Raw genomic sequence first — 21,300 nt, 5'->3', positions numbered from 1 at the left:
ATGTTAACTCTTGTCTCCATCACATTTTCTAGTCTGAAGTTAGCACACTAACCAGCTAGCCGCAGCCCGTCTCCTCACTTTCTGATAGCGACTCATTAAAGCCTCCGACCTGCTTTGAAGATATACTGCTGCTCAGAGTGCGTACAGTAACCTCTTTTCTAGGAAACACAATTAACCACAAGAAACCAAGTTCAGCGGGAAAGAAAACTTACAAATAACCCCTTTAAGGATGTGGGTTTGAGTGTGTTAAAATATGGTCACCCTAGTACCGACATGAGCGTGGTATCAATCTTCTCAATTAATTCTCGGCAAGACAGTGCATTAGCATATTTCCTTGAACATCAAACTATTCCTTTAAACTACGAAAACTATTCACAGATAAGTGAGTTTTGGCAAGAGTTTTAGAAGATTAATTTGACTTTCCAGACTGAGATGCTGCTACTGGAAAGTCACAGCAGGGAGTCTGATGCTGAAAGATCTAAAACCAAACGCATCAATGATTTTAAAGATCTGTAGGATGGTTGAAAATAACACCCTGATTGTTGAGTTTTGGCTTCCACAGTATAGTAGAATCTAATACTTTAAATATTCTGCCGTCGTTTCAGCCAGACAGGAAAATTACTGTTTTCTGTTTCTACTAAATACGTTCAATAATTCACACATGAATGCTAATAATTTTTTAATTCATTCCATCTCAGTTGCCTCCCGGGTTGCATTCAGTTACCAGCTGGCCATGAGTTACTGATCCTTATTATCACACATTTCACATCTCTCATACAGTATTGTGGGTGTTATTTACATTATGCTGAAGCATTGTTTGCATTAATGATTTCACTTTGTTTTTGGTTAACATGTTCACACCATTCACGCTTTTCTTCTCAACACCTGTAAGCAGTATTTGTGATGTTGAGCTTCAATATGTTTTGACTTCCCTCACTTTGAGCATACCACATTCTATTTTTCTAGAGACTTTACAAATCAGCTGCAGGAGTCAAAAGGTAGAGAATATAAAATATATATACGTTTTTTCTTTTTGCCTTTGTCAGTTTGCTGTGATCAGAGGGAGCAGACGTGGGAGGATTTGTCTGCTGTCTGAACAGCAAATCTGCCGTCCTGGATAGCTTTCTATTCGATAGCATCACTTTTTTGATCCCATCCAATTATGCACGACATTGTATATTTAGGACATGTTTTTGTTGTTCCACAGTTGAAAAATGCTGAGGTTATTCTTTTTTTTTTTTCTTTTTTTTTTTTTTAATTATGCGCCTGGCTGGGCTTTGTTGGTAGCTCTGCATGCATAATTTATCCTGACATATAGAGAAACAATGATAAAGGAGAGCACAATGTGGAAGATGACAGGGAGAGAAATAAAATATTTTTCTATCTTTGTGGGATCCCATCTTTCTATTTAGATTAAACTTCACAGAGTTTTGACGTACGTGTGAACATGCTGTATATTGCACAGGCCTCTTCATTCAACGTGGCTGCTAGGACAACCTGAATCGGAACAAAGCCTGTGATCATTTTCTCAGATTGCTGACACACTCTTATTGTTGTTCTTATTGACACTGCAGGGACTGTGACTGACTGTGAAATGTGAAAGAAAAAAAAAACCAACCAACAAAGAGCTGAATAAGTTTGTGGTGCATTCACATACATGATATCTGCTGTGCATGGTTCTTAACGTCAAGATTTTTTATTACTCTAGCATCCACTTTTACAGCAATGAACTATGGAAAATAAGTGAATAAAAGGGGTGGAGAAAGGTTTATAAATGTAAAAAAAAAATGTGTAAATAAACAAATCTGAAGGTTGCAAAGGCAATGCAATTGATAAGTACTTCTGCCTCTAGTGATCTTCTTGAACATGTAATTTTCATCATCGTTTTGATAGCCGTATAGAGCAATCTTTGATGCAAGTAATCAGTTTGGCTTGAGGAGCAATTCATCTTTGACATTATTAACGCTCAGACATGTACTTTGGGAAATTTGTTCCGTCTCACGGATCATGATTTTTTAACCTGCATGAGATGTTCAGTGTTGTCACAGTACTGGCATAACTTAAAGCCTGTCAACAACATGTTTGTTTATTTCATTCTTTAAGGCCTGAGGACGTGTCTTTGAGAATGATCTTACACAATTTCCACTGCATGTGACATGGAGAAAAAAAATAAATAAATAAATAAATAAATAAATAAAAAGAAAAAGTCAGGCATCCTGTTTTTGATCAGGAGGTGTATCCAGCTCCCTGACAAATCATTTTTTATCACTGATGTGCTTGGCCAAGGTGTGATAAATTCTCTTGTGGCTCAGCTGACATCGACCAATATCCCTAGCAACAGCTGTATTCATATGACTTAGCCTGTTAAATAAGTCTGCAGTATACGCAGGTCACCTGTGGTTCTTGACAAATATGCAGCCTACACAAACATGAACAAAACACGACAGAATGTAGCTGCTGAGGTACAGGTGGTTTGAAGATGCACATAAAATACTTCTATGGCACAATGAAAACCGTGGATTGAAATTGAGATGTGACAGAACCATGGCACTGCCAGAATGCCAAACAGGAGAATCGTTATCAATGCAAATATCAATATTGACAGGTGAATAGTTAACACGCATAGCCAACCACATAACAATAACATTCCTGCTTTCATTCCTACTGGGGACCTTTGTTGGATATCATCCGCCTCTCTATTTCCTGTTGTTCCCTATCTGCTGTCCCTGCCAAACAAAGGCCAAAAATGAAAGAAGAAAAAATCAATACATACACATTTTCATTTAAAAAAAATCTTCCACGGGCTCCCTGCAGTACCAGGGGATCCGTGGATGCCTGGTTAAGAAACTGTGTTTTGTTAAACATGTACTTTGCCTATAATGTATCCTGTAATACTGGGATTCCCACCATGATCTTAGGGTGTTGTTTTCATTTACGGTTTGATATTTCGATAAATAAAGGTTCATTGCAAATCTCTCTCTCTCTCTTCTCGTCTGCCCTTCTCTCTCATCACTAGCCTACTTCTATTTTTCCATGAACTGCTCACACACTCCACCCCTTAAAACAAACACTCCCTTGTTGCCACATTACTAAGTTCTGTCATGGAAAAAATACGTCACACTGACCTGTAAGTGAAACTGAAAGCGTCAACCCGAGTGACACAGGCAGACGTATCTGCATGTCAGAAAGCTTATACTGTACTGTGTACTGTATATGTACACACAGAGGAGAGAGGCAGAAAGAGAGGCAGAGAAAGGGCAAACGTCTTCCTCCTCTCTCTGTTTATCCTGGCACTAAGCAAACCACTTGCCTCGCAGAGCAATGGCAGGAACCAATCTCCTTAAAGTAATTTGCAATCACTGTGGCTGAAAAGGCCTTTCGCATCAATGAGCTTTTGTGAGACATTTCATTTCAAAGTTGAAATGAAATGCTATGCTGGAAATATTTGCTGCCAAATTTTAGGCAGCTGGCTTCTCACACTCTTATTTGATTTGGATGAACAAACACTCAAAAATAGTCTACTTCTTCATTTTGCCTATGGGGTAGGAAGGACTTTCCTAAAGTGGTGCCGTTTGTTTGAATAGATTGTATCTTATATGTGTATAAATGGTGTAATGTGCTGTTTATATCCTTTCTGTACACTTTTAGCAGCTGTGTAAGGGTTCCTGCCCAGACAGCCGGTGAGCCGTTGCTGTTACGAGATACAGAATTGGGAAACTGTTAAGAGACCAGATGACAAACAGTCATTAGTCTGATAAATGTTTTGTACTGTGAGAAACACTTTGTTTTAAATAGAGAAAAAAAATCATCTGAGGAGCATTTCAGTACTCATGTATTCATCAACCTTACAATTCAGGGCTTAATATTATGACAATATGCATGAGCAGTTTTACTGTAAGGTGTCATCCAAGTTTCATAACTCAACACTGTAAAATGAACAACTTCCATCTTCTTCCGAACACTGACGCTTTTGAAAGTTCATCCTGGGTTAGAAGATTTTGTCAAATTAATGTGAGGAGACCTTTAGATGTAGATCATTGAACTAAAGCCACTGATAGTTTGGATATCTTGTACTTTATCAGTGTTGGCAGACGGCTCTCGGGGGGGGCGGTCCACCACTGTGGTAAAAACTGAAATACTTGGGACAACTATTCGAGAGATTGCCATTATATTTGTCAACACCCATGGTTCTCAGAGGATGAATCCTAATTATTGGTGATCCTCTGACGTTAACTCTAGCGCCACCTTATGGTTGACATTTGCAGATACTCAGTGTGGTTGTGTATCTATGTACAACCACCAGCTCCTCAAAATATGTGGAGCAAAAAAGACAGAGCTACTTCCTCATTAATTATTCCTTAAGGAAAATTACGGTGTCTTCATGTGACAAAGACTTAATCATTGTGTGAATGTGTTGCATGAATATTAATGAGCAGCTATGTCAGTTTGACAATATTTAAAAAAAAAAAAAAAAAAAAAAAAAAATTTAATTCCTTACTGAGGATACTGTCCTTGAAAAAGCTTTTGAGGATCAGCTGGAATAAAACCTTAAGGCCCACAAAGGCTTAAAAAAAAAAAAAAAAGTGTAGACAAGGCAAATTTATGAGACATGGACTGTGAATCAGTTCTGGCAGATTAGCAGGTTGATTGATGCACTTCGTCCTTGTCATGTAATCCAACAGTTTGTGAATAAAGTGTAAAAAGAAAAAAAAAATGTAATTAAGTAATAAAGCCAGAGTCAAACCAGTATTAATGATCTTTGTCAGCTTTCCAGATTGAAAACAAGACTTTGGTCATTAAGTGCCTGAAGATGGGGCAAACAAACTTCATCGTTATTGACGTTGGATATGGGCACATCACAATGATTGATATGCACTGTCCCAGGCATATGAATGTAAAACAGGTGCAATATGGCCATTCCAGACAGCCATCCACTATTATTCCCTGGCTTGTCCAACACAAACTAATGTGATGTGACAGCTTTGGAGGCACAGTGGCAGTGTAATGCGTCACAGCCAGCCAGCTTCATAATCAATAAACTCAGGGCACTAACTCGCTAATTGCTGGTACCTGATCTAAAACAAAACACACAAACCACTTTGACCACTTTTTTTTTTCCAACATTCATGTTATTATGACAGTACTACTATACACAGGAAAAGTTGCTACTCAAATTCTTCATACAACATGAAATTAACAAATATAATACAAATAACCCCGGCTGCTGCCCTGAGGTTTTGACAAAAACAAGTAAAAATTAATGCAGTAATTGGAGAAACACTGAATTTCATGGTTTCCAATTTTACTTAAATCTGCTGTTTCCTGATTTATAATTGGGGTTTGTACCAGAATCAGTGAAACAGGAGTTTTTAAAATTACAAATACACTATAACTGATCTACTAAACTCATTAATGTTTAACTTCAGTTCACACAAAACTCAAAGGCAGTTTCGCATTTGCCGCTTTCCCACAATCACACTAAACCTAGGAATTTTTGATGACTCTCACTGTAGATAAACAGAAAATAAGTTACTATTGCATATGAGCTTTTCTCTCTTTGCCTACCTCCCAAATAAAGAGTACATATTGTCCAAGTGTGAGACACACAGAGGCATGTAGACCAGTGGGACTTCCTGTGTGGTCAGAGCACCAAAACAGGTGATCCAAGCTACACTAATAAGGAGATAAATCCCAGTCTAGTGTGATGGCAGGTTAACATGGCTGAAGACGGATGTTGTGGTTTTAGAAAGAGGTGCTCTTTTACTTCTTTTGAAGAATCATGTTTCTGTTCTTCTCTCTGGCCAACAACGACCGTCTCTTCCTGCTGGACAGGGCTCCCAAAGGTCGGATCTTCATCTCTGTGAAGTCGAGGGACGTCAGGTGGCCCTTCCATGGTTCCCAATTCACTCCCTGGCAGCAGGACAGCAGATTGAAAGAGAACGAGATCGGAAAGAGGGAAGGGAGAGCAGCGGGGGTGGGGGGTGGGGTTGTTGGAAGGACACGTTATGAGGAAAGTGGGAAACAGAAAGCAGAGATATGAAGTCACAGAACAGGCAGGCGGCATGACGGACAAGCAGAATGACAAACACTAATAAATACCAGCCTCTGGCATCATTTCATGTGAGTACAAACTTGTTTTGACTGTTATTGCATTTCGCCAACAGACATGGCAGGAGACATCTGCAGTGGCGCTATTATGGATGAAATCTCGACAAGAGCAGAGAAATCCCCCGGCATTTCCTTTACTATCAGTCTCCCTTAGACATAATAACTATTGTTGTTACCCCATTGGCCTGGTAAAAACACTTATGGTTTATAGCTGGTGTGAGAAATGTGTTTTCTTATCACTGCTGATGGATTCAGGCCATTTCTGCTTCACCTCAACAATCCAAAACAAAATAACTAGAAGTGGGCTGCGGTGAAGTTGTCTTTGATTGCTGACCAGGGAACAGCCTCCTGCTCAGCACCCTTGTTGTCTTTTTGTAAAGATGTTGAGAATGGTTCCAAAAACAAAACATCTTCTAGATCTTGATGGCTTGCAGTGTTTGTTGTATATAATTTTAGAAGGTGTCAATCCTAACAGGAGCAGCCAACTAACTACTAATTGCATATCTTTTTATGCAGATATTTGTTTTGTTTTTATTTTCCACAGTCATTTTGGGCTGATTCAGAATGGCAAACAGAGTAAAAGTTTTAGGAATCACTTGCATTATTAATCATGTCTATGAAAGATGAATATTGTTTGGACAAGAAGTCTGCAGTGTATCTTGCTATAATTAAGTCAGTTTAAATGGTACAACGTTGGAGAATTACATAATTTAATGGGATTAGGTGTGAGGGCATGATGCTTGACAGCCTCATTTTCAAGATACAAAGACTGATAACTGTGGTTAGTATAATAGTATGTGTTACAACATAACACCATCACTGCCACCTATTGGTTTGAAGACACACTACAACAGAAAACAGTTAATTTCTATACCTTGTCCTTGATGTTAAACCGTCAAGACCTGCTATCAGAGTACTGATGTCAGTGTGATGTAATGCACTGTAATGCATATTCAGTGTCTTGCTCAAGGACAGATGTGGGCGGGAAAAGCCAGGGATCAAACCACCAACCCTGCAATCAGTGGATATACCGCTCTACTAGCTGCCCGTTTTCTTTTTCTTTAAACTTTTTGTTCTTGCTGTCTGGACAGCACTTTGACAGAAAATTACATTTTGCATGCATGAACCAACAAACTACAGTTTAGCAATGCAGAGCTGCCTCCCTGCTCACTCACCATACTGTGTCTGCTGTCTCCCCATTTTCCATTCAGGTTGGCCAGGTGACAGTTTTTGTACCACCAGGCGCCACGGTGGGTCAGGGCACAGTTACCCAGGGCGATGTCATTGTCTGAATCCACAGTAGTCCAGGGTCGGCCCTGGTGGTAGGTCATGGCATCACCTTGGGATCATCAACAACAATCAACATTAATTAGCACAGTTAAAATGTCCAAAACTCAACAGAACAGACTTGATGCAGTTCCAAGCTCCTATACATAATTCAGATTTCACTGCTCACTCCTTTAGCTTCCATTAGCTCCCTGATGGAAGACTAATAAAATGAGAAAAACAGAGGTACAGCGTATGTTGTTTCAGCACACTGTGGTATGTGTAGACAGTGTCCCACTTGCTGTGCATGTGTATCCGTCAGATACCATCGTCCCTATATAGCTACTGTCTATTACTGACTGAATATAAGTTTCTGAATCAAATATCCCACCTACTGTTGGTGTGTGGGTGGGATGCCTAGTGCTTCAAACTTCTTTATTCCCACCCCTGTCTGTTTCATCGCTGCCTTTGCCCTCTCTTCTTCTCTATGACTCCTATTTGAGTAAAGTGTCAGGGAGAAAATATAAGTCCTAAAAGCTGCACATGTTATCTGTTCACTCTCAGTCTTTCATACTACCTGTAAATTGGAAAAGACTTGGAGATCAAAAGACCCACCTGCTGTCCCACTGTATTTGCCAATAGTGAGTTTGAACTTCTGCTTGACTGGAGCAATCTTGAAGTTGTCATATACAGCGTATGCCCTCTCTGAGCCCACGCCCAAGTCAAACCGCAACTCATATTGAGTAGGAGTGTTGGTAAGCTCATATATCTTATCCAGACCTGGTGGAGCAGATAAACAGAGTGTGTGAAAGAGAGAGGAAATACTCCATTACTATTCATATAGGCATGTTGCAGTGTCTGCAGAAGCCTCCTGAGAACATTTGTGTGCTCACCAATCCAGAACTCGTCTGTCATGTTGCCAAAACCTGCTATGTACTGTCTCCAGCGTTTCATGAAGTCCAGCTTGCCAGTGGTACGACGCTGGAGCATCTGAAAGCAGCAGGAAGTGTGACAGTTGTTTCACAAACATTTCACACAATTTGCTTTGGGTTTTTGGTCACCATTCCTTCCACTAAAATGACAGTAGCAGCAACAACTCAAAGTAGGTACTCAGAAGACAGATGTTAATAAAAAAATAAATAAAAAGTCAAAATTGAATCAGCAGAGACCAAGATCTTCTGCAGTCAAGCTCCAAACACACCTCATGTTCCCATGCAACTCAACAGCATGTGGAAATCATTAGGATTATTTTTCAGACTTTTGATGGTTCTCACCAGTGCCACGGAAAATATTGTACAACTGTTTTCACAGGTTGAGTAGTTCTCAAGATAAGTAAACTGAAATTCATTAGTAAAATTGGTGGGATGGTTCTTTAATATTTACTTGTATAAATTCAGCCCATGTAATCATTTAAAAAAAAAAAAAAAAAGAAGATTTTATCATTATAAAACCTTCGTTAAAAGATGTCCTGTATGTATGTCCATATTTTGGTCTGTGCAGTTTATCAATAAGCCGTACCAGCCAGCCGCCTCCATCAGTGTCCATGTCGCAGTAGACCTCAATAGGTTTGGACTGGTTATTGTTGATATAAACGATGTAAATGCCGCTCTGCTTATTGCCATTCCTCATGATCTGAACGCAGTCCATGGGGAAGGGGTACAGGAGGCCAACTAGGGAGGAGGATTTGATGTGAACATTAGGAACTTCCAATAGTCAAGATGTAAAATCACATGTTACAATAAAGAAAAGACAATGGAAAGAGCATCATACACATTATGCATGGTTTTAGAGAGGCCAGTAATATCTGAAGTAATGTGTACAGACCTGTCTTAAAGATGGTCTCCACCACCTTGCTCCTCCTGCTGCCCCTGTAGGCGATGATGGTGACAATGTACCTCTTCCCCATCTCCAGACTGGATACAGCAAAACTGCTCTCACTGGCTCCCAGCTGCTTTTCAACAGTCTGACCGCAACACAAATTAATCTTACTGAGCACTCAGTGTACTGTAAAGCAATGGTCTGTTATAATGTGTTGTAGTTTGATGCTCCTGATATGATCAAATTTAATAAAGACATTAAATGGGCTCCTCAATTTCTCTAAAACCCCAAAGTATGAAGTAAAAGATCAGTCACGTCACACATGTCCTTAACATTTCTTCCAGTTGATTAATTTTATTTCTAGCCACAAGAGGTCAGCGTTCTACAGAGCTTAAAGTGAACGTGCATCTTTGGCCTCTGAATTTTTCAAACGGTGAAGAAAGTAATGTAAAAGCTTTATTTGCATGCTTGTAAAAGTAGGGTTTAAAGCCCAGTACTGTATAGTTTGTTATTCACAGGACTCTTGAAGCAACTGTACAGTAGAACTGATTTAACCCAGTGCAGGATATTTTCTGCATCTGCCCACACTGTCAAAACCAGTCAGTCAAATTTAATGTAACAGCTGCAATTACGTGTTTAATGTTACTGACGAACTTTATATCTGAATATCTTTTGGTGTGTTTTGTTTTCTGTTTGGGTGAGAAAATGTGTGCGTGTGTGTTTAAACCTCATGGCTCAGTACCTCCATGTTGCCATCCTCATCTCTGTAGGTGAGGATGTAACCCTCAATGTCGGCCAGAGGAGGAACCCAGGTCAAAGAAGCAGACTCCGGTGTAACATCTGTAGCCTTCAGGTCCTTGGGGGCATCAATATCTGTGGGCAAGAGCATGAATCAGAGTGGATTGCAGCACAAGAACATTCGTGCATTAATACATATTATAAAATCAGCTCTGGGTTGGGTAAGTAGAAGATTTTGGCGGTGTTTATACTAAAACTGGTGAACATAAACTGAGTGAATACACATTTACAATAATTTGTTATTTTTACATTTTACTGTATGTGTGGTGCACATACCTGTGAATCAAGTGTTCTCTCGCCACACTCAAACCCCCCCCCCTCCCCCCCCAAAAAAAACCAACAACTTTGCAGTGCAATATTCATCACCTCTTATTCCCTTCATTAATCTAAATGTGGAGTGCAATATTAATGCATTTGACAATATAACTTTCCAGCCTCTCCAGCTGAAGCACATCACCAGAGATGGCTAGCATCCACCTGCTGAGTTACAATTTGGCTTTACAGATAAACTGGCAGTTATCCTCTCTCCCAGCGTCTGTTTCAGATTTGAACTGAAACAGACGCTGAAATAATTTGCTTGACCCAAAGACACCTGCTGTAACAGTGGGATCCTTAACCTCCTATGGCTAAAGACACTTTCAGCACTCTTCTGCTAAAAATGCTACCTTCTGTTTTCATTAAGGAGTTCTCCAGTTGTCAGTTTTACTATCACTGAAAAAATTAAACAGCTTTTCTGGTAATTGAATTGTTATTGGGGAAAATAGTGTGAATAGTAACAAATTTAGTGATACCATTAGTGGAAAGCAAAGCTGCTCAAAAAGTCTGTGGGACACAGACACAACTGACACATTAATGATGCTTGTTACTGGGTCCAATAAAATCACAAATGTAATAACACACACTTTAATGTATCCCTGGTGATTTCTTCTGACACAATGGCATTCCTATTTGAACCAAGCACAGCGTTAGTTTGTAGCCAGTGATGGTTTCTAATGAGTTACGACGAGACAAGTTTATAATCCAAAACTCAGACAGTTGCTGCCTAATTGAAAAAGTTCCAGCTTTCACTTAGCACTCCCAGGTGATTTTACAGATCATCTGGCTCACACAAAGACATCCTGTTGTAGCCCATTCACCATGTGCTGCTGTTGCTATTTTTACCCCACACTGAGGTACAAGGCTCACCCAGTGACCTGGCCTATGGTAAGCATTTTCTGTCAGCAGGAGTTTTGCCGATTCCTGGTAGTTTAAACTAATTTGGCCTTTGAAAGAAAATGTAGTTTAATAAATCAGGCATCATATGATATAAGAAACTATGGATTTCCCTTTTGTGTGCATAAATCAAAAGCATCAGGATTTGCAAAGTAAGACAATCAATCAATTACCAAGCTCATTTGATTTTCAGATGTGGTAGACTACTATGAGTTGATTGAATTACTATTCTTGACAGTACTGGCTGTTTTGAAGAGTACACAAATTCCAGAAGCTCCAGTTGCTGTACACCTACTAAAAACTTCAACAAGTCTCAAACACAATGCAAGCATCCCTGGGAACTCACTTTCATTGACACAGAAAAACAGCATTTGAACAATCATGAGATTTCTTATCAGCTGTAGTTACTGTTATTCTTGCCACATCATGTGAAAAGAAAAAAAACTTTCCTGCATCTGCAAGATACTGCTCTGAGATAGTGACCCGTTTCTGCCTCTGTAGAACCAATATTCCCCCAAATTATGGCTACATGTAGCAGACCGCGACTTATCACCATTCTCAGATGAAGGTCTCTATTTTTAAGTGCAATAGAGCAGTAAGCCGTTTGAATCTGTATTCAGAACTTGTTATTGAAAGGCAGCTCTGTGCGAAGATCACAGCATTTTTAAATCAGTGCCACAGCTGTGGTGCTTATGGGCCTTGCACAGCTTTTTGATGCCTACTGTAGAAAGAAAGCTATTAAAAAAAACAACAAAAAAACAATCCAGAAGCAGGCTGCATGACTTTTTTGTTACTTTTGTTTAGCATGTCATCAAGTCTTCTTTTGCCAATTTCCAGCCTTGCTAAAACAGTACAGTAAAATCCTAAAAAAAAAAAAAAAAAAAAAAAAAAAAAAACAAAAAAAAAAAAAAAGATTTTTGGATATGATACAGTTCTGTATGTGTTACAGCTCATGTTGATGTAAAATTAATGGTTTATTTTAGCATTAACACACCAGAAGGTCTGATAGTTGACTCATATAAACATCAGAATCAAGCCTCCCTTAATTAGAGAAAACTAGTTTGGCATCTATTGGTCAGTTTTCATATTTCAAGAGGAAAAAAAGAGCTTTAATGTTACCAACTGGAAATCCTGTCTGTTCATAGTGTATTAACCTGTCTCTGCTTGTGTTGAGATCTTCCTGCTGGCTTTGTTCCCCTTGAAAGCCCAGATGTAGACATTGTAGAGAACTGCAGGCCTCAGACCAGTCAGACTGTAAGAGGTGCTGTCAGACCCAACTGGGATTTCCCCACTAGAGCCCTCAGAAGAGCTGTAGGTTAGGATGTAGCCATCAATGTCTGCCTGGACCCGATCCCATGAGACGCTGAAGCTGGACTCTGTTTCATCTCGGGCTAAGAGGTTAGCAGGAGCATCCAGTTCTAGAGGAAGATGTTAGTAGAGGTAGTTAATAAACTACTAATGCAAACTGACACTTTTTTCATTTCTCTCTGAAAAGGGAAATGAAACAATTCAGTGCGCATTTTCTACAAATATTAGTAACATGACGGAATGAATGAAGAAGAATTACGATAACATCTTTCAACATAAAACCAATCAGTATCAAATGTAGAAGAGGACTGAGGCAGCATCACGCTCCAAAGGGGGTCTCTGTAGGCAGCTTTCATGAGATCTGTGACAGTAGCCATTCATTTCTTACTGGATTTGGTCTCATGACACACTGAGGATGGATTCCCTTTCTTGGGCCAAAAAAGTAAGTAGAAACATCTAGTTGTGTATAGAGTCACGGTTACAGCAAGAGCTGAGATATCTGGGAGCATGGGAGCCCATTCCAGGAACCAGGCCTGCTGCTGGGTGAACCGAGTTGCTCCAACTAAATATTGTTGGGCTCACCTCAGGACAGAGCATTTGCTTTGGAATCAAATGTATTGACTCTGGACTCTTATCATATTCATGAGGTGCTCACAAACATCGGCTGCTTCACATTTGGAGATTCTGCTGGTGTGTCTGCATGTTGCAGGGAGAATTAAGATTGCTCATAATATCTATGTCTTCTGTTTTTGATGTTAGTGTGTGGTTTTTTTGTTTGGAATAATTTCAAGCCACAACTCTGTTATACAAGCAGCTACATGGGGCTGTGGCTTGAGGTGAAGAGTGGTTGTGATTGTGGGAACCCCAGAAACTACCAGAGGAGACCAGCATTCAAGATGGCTGTCAAAGTTAAGAATGAGTCCTTCCAGGTCTTCCATCATCCTTTTCTGCAACAGTTATCTTCCCAAATTCAGATGAGCAGGTAGCAGCAACCATAAGGTGTGGATCCAGATTCAGGATTTTACACACAAGTTAGAGCAAGAAATAAAGGAGACTGAAAACATTAGGGGAAATGACTGTAGTAATGCAGATATGTTAGGTCATGCTTGTAAAGGGAAAGCTCAGGGTTTCCTGAGTCAGTCTTCAATTCAACCTTCATTTGGTGTCACAAACCTCATGTAGTACCTGAATTTATCAGACTGTTGACTACAAGAGTCCGAGGCGAGGTTCCAGGATATGTTGGTTGAACTCAGTCTGCATGACACTGTTAATTGAGCAGAACTACAGTAGGTATGGAGCAGCTGGTCATCCAGAGAAGCCAATGGAGGTGTTTTAGTGATTTGGAAAGAACGTCCCCAAGAGCCTCCTTATTCTCCACAGGAGACTGCAGGGAAGTCCCAGGACATGCTGGAGGGATTATATCTCTGAGCTGGCATGGGACTGCACAGGAAGAGCTGAAGTAAGTTATTGGGGAAAAGGATTTCTGGGCTGCTTTGCTCCTTGTGACCCGAGAGTAAGCAGTTGGCAAGAAGATGAATGAACCGAGGGAAGTACGCACTGGAAAACTGGTTTAAGCAAACAGGCAGGTTCAGATTAGGCTCCCATGTGAGAAACTCATTTTTTTCTTTTGGGGTTTACCAGGGAGTTGCCTTGTTTTGTCTAAACAACTGTAATTACAGGGTACTTGAAGGTTTAAAGGTTTAAACATGGAAGTAATGATCAGATAATTTGGTTTAACAAAGATTATGTTTGACACCTGTCTCAGCTTGTGTTGAGATCTTCCTGCTGGCTTTGTTCCCCTTGATGGCCCAGATGTACACAGTGTAGAGGACTCCTGGCCTCAGGCTAGTCAGACTGTAAGAGGTGCTGTCAGGCCCCAGGGGGATTTCCCCACTAGAGCCCTCAGAAGAGCTGTAGGTTAGGATGTAGCCATCAATGTCTGCCTGGACCCGATCCCATGAGACACTGAAGCTGGACTCTGTTTCATCTCGGGCTAAGAGGTTAGCAGGAGCATCCAGTTCTAGAGGAAGATGTTAGTAGAGGTAGTTAATAAACTAATATTGCAAACTGGTGTGCTGTTTTCATTTCTCTCTAAAAAGGGGAAAAGAAACAAATCAGTGTGCAATTTCTACAAATCGTCCCTTTTGGGATTATAAGGTTCTATCTGTGCTCTGAACAGTTTTGAGATTGTGAGCTTCAACGTTTTTGCATTCCATAGAGCAGAATTTATAATTTTTTTTCCCTCTAGATAAGGGGTCCAAAATCCATACAACTTAAACAAAAACATCACATAATGTCAATAGGTTATCACAGAATAAAAATGTGTGAATAACTCAATTCTGCAAAAAATGTCAGAACCTTATAATTCCAAGGGGACAAAATATTAGTAACATGACTGAGTGAATGAAGAAAAATTGTGATAAACATCTTTCAACATGAAAAGCAAGAACTGGGGCAGCTGGGAGCATGGGAGCCCAGTCCTAGAACTAGGCCTGTGGCTGGGCGAACCAAGTAGCTCAGACAGAAATGCTGAGAGTTGGGGGCAATACTTGTTAGGCAAAGAGCATACTTTGATGATATGGATTACACCAATAAAAAAAAGTGACTCTTTGAACATGGATCTTCTCCACTCTGCAGAAGAGAAAGAGCCTGAGCTTATGCTTGAGAGGTACTGACTATTGTTGGGCTCACCTCAGGACAGAGCATTTGCTTTGGAATCAAATGTATTGACTCTGGACTCTTATCATATTCATGAGGTGCTCACAAACATCGGCTGCTTCACATTTGGAGATTCTGCTGGTGTATCTGCATGTTGCAGGGAGAATTCAGATTGCTCAAAATATCCATGTCTTCTGATCTTGATGATAGTGTGTGGTATCTCTGTCTGGAATAATTTCAAGCCACAACTCTGTTATACAAGCAGCTACATGGGGCTGTGGCTTGAGGTGAAGAGGGGTTGTGATTGTGGGAACCCAAGAAACTACCGGTGGAGACCAGCATTCAAGATGGCTGTCAAAGTTAAGAATGAGTCCTTCCAGGTCTTCCATCATCCTTTTCTGCAACAGTTATCTTCCCAAATTCAGATGAGCAGGTAGCAGCAACCATAAGGTGTGGATCCAGATTCAGGATTTTACACACAAGTTAGAGCAAGAAATAAAGGAGACTGAAAACATTAGGGGAAATGACTGTAGTAATGCAGATATGTTAGGTCATGCTTGTAAAGGGAAAGCTCAGGGTTTCCTGAGTCAGTCTTCAATTCAACCTTCACTTGGTGTCACAAACCTCGTGTAGTACCTGAATTTATCAGACTGTTGACTACAAGAGTCCGAGGCGAGGTTCCAGGATATGTTGGTTGAACTCAGTCTGCATGACACTGTTAATTGAGCAGAACTACAGTAGGTATGGAGCAGCTGGTCATCCAGAGAAGCCAATGGAGGTGTTTTAGTGATTTGGAAAGAACGTCCCCAAGAGCCTCCTTATTCTCCACAGGAGACTGCAGGGAAGTCCCAGGACATGCTGGAGGGATTATATCTCTGAGCTGGCATGGGACTGCACAGGAAGAGCTGAAGTAAGTTATTGGGGAAAAGGATTTCTGGGCTGCTTTGCTCCTTGTGACCCGAGAGTAAGCAGTTGGCAAGAAGATGGATGAACTGAGGGAAGTATGCACTGGAAAACTGCTTTAAGCAAACAAGCAGATTCTGATTAGTCTCCCATGTGAGAAATATTTTTTTCTTTTAGGGTTTACCAGGGAGTTGCCTTTTGTCTAAACAACTGTAATTTCAGGGTACTTGAAGGTTTAAAGGTTTAAACGTGGATGTAATGATCAGATAATTTGGTTGAATAAAAATTCATGTTTGACACCTGTCTCAGCTTGTGTTGAGATCTTCCTGCTGGCTTTGTTCCCCTTGATGGCCCAGATGTACACAGTGTAGAGGACTCCTGGCCTCAGGCTAGTCAGACTGTAAGAGGTGCTGTCAGGCCCCAGGGGGATTTCCCCACTAGAGCCCTCAGAAGAGCTGTAGGTTAGGATGTAGCCATCAATGTCTGCCTGGACCCGATCCCATGAGACGCTGAAGCTGGACTCTGTTTCATCTCGGGCTAAGAGGTTAGCAGGAGCATCCAGTTCTAGAGGAAGATGTTAGTAGAGGGTATTAATACACTACTGATGCAAACTACATTATATAGATGGGTGACAAATCTACTGAAAAACCTGAATAAATGAGTGGTGAAACGTAGATGGGCACAATGGATCAAATTATGCAAGCCATTATTGTGGCCTTTGCCACCACCAAACATCAAATATTAAATGTGCACCAATGGGAGATTTTTAACTGACTTTTTACAGAGTGCTCTCCTCTTTAGGAGGATGGTGTTCCTCCAGTAGAGTTGCAGAGACTTGTGGAGTATTTACCGAGGAGTACTGAAGTTGTTCTGGTGGCAACACCTTACTTAGACACTGTATGTTGTTTCCCTTAATTTGTCACCCATCTGTGTATCATTTGATTTTGACAGAGAAATATATGGGGGTATTATGTTAAACACAGGAAAAGTGGTCGTCTTCAAATTTGACATTAGGCAGTCAGATAATGAAGTGCTTTGAATCTTAACAGATAGTCGTAGATCTGAGACCTGTCTCAGCTTGTGTTGAGATCTTCCTGCTGGCCTTGCCCCCCTTGACAGCCCAGATGTAGACAGTGTAGATGATCCCGGGCCTCAGGCCGGTGACATTGTAAGAAGTACGGTCAGATCCCACTGGAATTTCCTCACTTGAGCCCTCAGAAGAGCTGTAGGTTAGGATGTAGCCATCGATTTCTGCCTGACTGTGATCCCAGGACACACTGAAGCTGGACTCTGTCTCATCATGGGCCAAGACGTTAGTAGGGCCATCCAGCTCTGCGTGGGGAGTTATGGTTAGTACAGACTACTAAAAGACATCACTACATCCAGTGCAAACATAACAGGAGCTACAGAAGACTGATTCAGATGAGCAGTGTGTAGTTACCTGTTATACATAACATTCTGTCAGTGTGTAAGAGGTTAGAAGATGTCAAACTTGGACCAAGCTAGAGTAGAGAGGTTTAATGGTTTTTGGTCTTTTGATTTACGCATAATTGGTGCATGTGGTTTATTTTAAAAATGAAATTTAGGTCAGTTTAAAAACAGTTTCAATATGAAATATTCTAATATGAAAAGACATTTCAAATCCAAGTTTGACGTCATACCACATTGCTACTCTATGTAAGCAGGGGTACTATGAGTATATTATGAGCTATGTTATTTTAAAAACATGCAAACTACAGCAGATTATGAAATATATTAATGTTCAGAAAAATCTGAACCACTGATGTTTTGTCTTATAAAAAGGAGACAGATATATCTCACAAATATTTTCAGATATCTCAGTCTTTTTCCACCAACCCTTGCAATTATCAGAATATAATCACGTAAAGAAGCTTTTCACTCATCCATTTACTTCTGGAGAGCTCACAGGAGGGGCAACTAGTACATTTATATTGTGCTGTAAGACTCTAGCTACATTATTATGAGTGCCTGTGAAAACTTTCAAAACATATTCTGCAACAAAAAACACCTCAGTCACACCCTTCCCTCATTAAAATGAATTTGCCGAAGTTACTCATTCATTCAATGTTGCTCAGAGCACAAACACATGTAACGCTGCTAACATCACCAGCTAGCAAATTGAGTTTCAAGCCACTTCAGATATTTGCCTCCTGTTGTTTGATGTATGACTGAGGCTATTGGAACTGACGTGTCTGTTTTCCTCATGAAAAGGCAGTGGGGGAAAAAACAATCTGGATGAGAAAAAAAAAAAAAAAAAAATAAATAAGAATTGTATATAAAAATATAAAAAATGGAAAAAGTTATTAGCTATTAATAGCAAACACAGCTACTCAAAGCAGTAAACTTTTTTTTTTGTACTCGTTTGGCTAAAAACATTGGAAGCCCTTACTGGCACAGAGGAAAGGCGCATGCACAGACACACAAAAACACACACACTTTATTCCTGGCCATGGAAAGCACTTATACCGTTGGTATTTAACAGATGCATCAGTAAAAATGTGCAACATGTTCCTTTACTTAGTTTTGGATCCCTGCGCTCAGTCGAAATTTTAAAGTTATTTGGATGAATACTGGTCAGTGCTCAAACCTGTTCTTCTGCTGCCTTTCTTCAGAAACATAAATGCAAGCAGTCAGTTCCAGCCGCTAACCTTCACAACAGGCAGATTAAGAGATAGCAGAACACAGGAGAAACAACATAGCTGACTTTGTTTACCAAGCACGACTGGCTCTTCTTGGACTTCTTACAGACATTCAGCCTCAAGCTAAACTAAACTGCCTTTAAATGAGGTGTCCAGCCTAATTATGTCAAATAGACTTTTTCAGTGGGAGTTCAAGTTTCCCTCTTGGCAGTTAGGTAAAGAGGGGTTAGTGTGCTAAGTGTAAAATGTCAACATTCATGACTTTTACTCCTTGCCACCACAAAAAGGACAAGAAAATCGTGCAGAAAACCACCACACAACACATCAGAAGGAAATGATTCGTGCATTGTACAAAGAGGATATTTGAGGCAAGAGCATCTTGCACAAAGGAGCTTAACAAAGAAACACTTAACTCAAAATCCCTTTGTTAACAGGCTATAAAGATGAAAGAAAAGACCCGTCACCGCCTGGGAACACTTGAGATGTCTGAGCATCGCAGGTCATTGTGGAGACAAACATTGGATAAATAAGTTTGTTTTTTCATTGCAAGTTCACCAGCATGTTCAAAAAGATGGGCTAGTATTTTATCTTTTCTATCTTACCTTTGCGACCTTACCTTTTAATCTTACTCATCTTACCATATACATGCATGTAAGAGTCTTCTGTGTGTGGAGACACACTAAAGATCGAATCAATCGCTCCTGTAATGAACCCTGGTCCATTTCCAAGTTTACCTGTTTCAGCTTCTGTTGAACCCTTCCTGCCGACTTTGTCTCCCTTGAAGGCCCAGATGTAGACCGTGTGGAGAACTCCAGGCCTCAAGCCAACCAGCTTGTACGAGGTGCTATCACGGCCTACAGGGATCTCTGAGCTGGAGCCCCCAGCAGAGGTGTAGCTCAGCATGTAGCCCTCTATTTCTGCCTGGACTCGATCCCATGAGACTGTTGCAGTGTCCTCCGTTACCTCGGTGGTGACAAGGTTTGTTGGTGCATCAATGTCTGAGGAGGAGAGGAAATAAGAAATAATAAGAGAAACTTTGGAGTACAGGGTACAAGAAACATAACAGTTTAAGAAACCCTTACCACCTGGTTAAGTGTAAGGAAAGATCACTAGCCAGGTTTCCATTGCAGTTTTGCGCAAAATTGAAGCCTTTTTTTTTTTTTTTAGAAAAATTGACAAAATACAATTGCAAATGGTCTGCGTTTCCATTGAGTGATGTTATGTAAAAGTGTTTTTTTTTTCCCTCGCATGATATCGCAATTAAACATGACAGATTTCTAGCAGTCTGCTTCTCGGTTGGAACTGGTTTTCTGAATGTGAAAAATTTAAATTTTTCGAAATATTTTAAATAAAGAAAATGTTTGCGACATTTGATAGGTTTATTGGAATTAGTTAATGGAAATGCACCTACTGTAAGGATTCTTAGGAGACAAAATGTGAACCCTGATCACCTTCACCAACCAGTACTTTCACACTACTACTATTAGTACTTTAAAACCACAGGTCATTTTAAATATTTGACTTAAGGACTAATGCTGTCCTGTAATGTTGGGGTGCTTACTGAAAGCACTGATCCTGTTTTGCTTGGGAGGACCGTCTCAACAAAAGTGTGTTAACATAGTATGACAGTAGTATAATGTACAGTATGGATAGAGTGAGTTTAAGTTTGGACTCTGTCAACAGCCACAACTGCATTGAATTGATGTGAGTAGAAAAAGCAGATGAGTAAAAAGCAGAACCAGCAACAGCAGCATGTGGTCGGTGCGAGTAAGCAGTAGCCTGCAGAAGCGTTTGGCAAGAAGGAATGATGGAGCTCTTTGAAGAAATGTCACCGTTGTTTTTCTCTTTCAAATTAGCTGACAGAGAGGGTATGTGGCACGCAAAACTTTTCCAATTCTAAATTTACGCAAGCTTGTTTATCCAGGGTTTTGTTTTGAACGCACATTAAAAGATGACAGATGAACCAAAGAAGAATTTGTACTCTGGCTCAGAGAGAAAGCTCTGTAAAGCTCTTCAAAAGAACATCACAAGCACACAACCCAGCCCGTGGTCTTGTCCTGTCCACTGAACTCCACAGGAGGCGCTGCAGAGAGGACACAGGAGCAGAGCAGAACATAGACCATCTGTAAAGTCAGCGGGCCTGAGGAATCACAGGAGACATATGGTGGACGCAGGCGGAGCATGTGTGTGGATGGGTGTTAGTCTCTGAGGAGTGAATCTCAGTGAAAGTGAAGACAGGGAGCAACAAAGAGAGGGAGGGAGACAAAATAAGACAGACACAGAGGAAGTGAGGGGAAATGTAAAAGCAATCATCATTTAGGATTATTCCTCTGTGGCAGCCGAGGTCAGCCTTGTGTCAGTGCGCAGTCTGCATCATGAAAACTGATTGATGATGCATCCAAGAGAAGAAAAGAACTATGCAACTGTATAACCCCATATCCCCTCTTTGTCTCTCCTCTCTTCACCCGTCACTCCTCTGTCCTTGTGGCTGCTCTGCTCGACACTGTCATGAGCTAAACCACTGCAAAAATTTATAATAGCATTTTATTAGGATTGAGTGTTTCTTCCA

The 21,300-nt window shown here is 40.5% G+C and overlaps 1 protein-coding gene across 1 annotated transcript in view; it reads right to left on the bottom strand.

Annotated features, from left to right (window-relative positions):
* Positions 1-5,109: 5,109 nt before the first annotated feature.
* The window catches only part of tnn (tenascin N), a 38,169-nt gene continuing 21,978 nt past the window's right edge, over positions 5,110-21,300 (bottom strand). The window contains exons 9-20 of the mRNA XM_022754866.1: positions 19,466-19,729; positions 17,140-17,403; positions 16,372-16,635; positions 14,267-14,530; positions 12,357-12,620; positions 9,935-10,065; positions 9,199-9,337; positions 8,893-9,044; positions 8,268-8,364; positions 7,990-8,154; positions 7,284-7,447; positions 5,110-5,910 (exon numbers count right to left, since the gene is read on the bottom strand). Of these exons, the coding sequence (XP_022610587.1) occupies positions 5,761-5,910; positions 7,284-7,447; positions 7,990-8,154; positions 8,268-8,364; positions 8,893-9,044; positions 9,199-9,337; positions 9,935-10,065; positions 12,357-12,620; positions 14,267-14,530; positions 16,372-16,635; positions 17,140-17,403; positions 19,466-19,729 (2,318 nt within the window). The 3' untranslated portion in view covers positions 5,110-5,760. The remainder of the gene's footprint in view (positions 5,911-7,283; positions 7,448-7,989; positions 8,155-8,267; positions 8,365-8,892; positions 9,045-9,198; positions 9,338-9,934; positions 10,066-12,356; positions 12,621-14,266; positions 14,531-16,371; positions 16,636-17,139; positions 17,404-19,465; positions 19,730-21,300) is intronic.

This window comes from Seriola dumerili, unplaced genomic scaffold (assembly GCF_002260705.1).
Source record: "Seriola dumerili isolate Sdu_G_001 unplaced genomic scaffold, Sdu_1.0 BDQW01000226.1, whole genome shotgun sequence".
Lineage (NCBI taxonomy): Eukaryota > Metazoa > Chordata > Actinopteri > Carangiformes > Carangidae > Seriola > Seriola dumerili.
The sequence above is the reverse complement of the archived record's forward strand: the minus strand, read 5'-3'. Positions and strand labels throughout refer to the sequence as shown.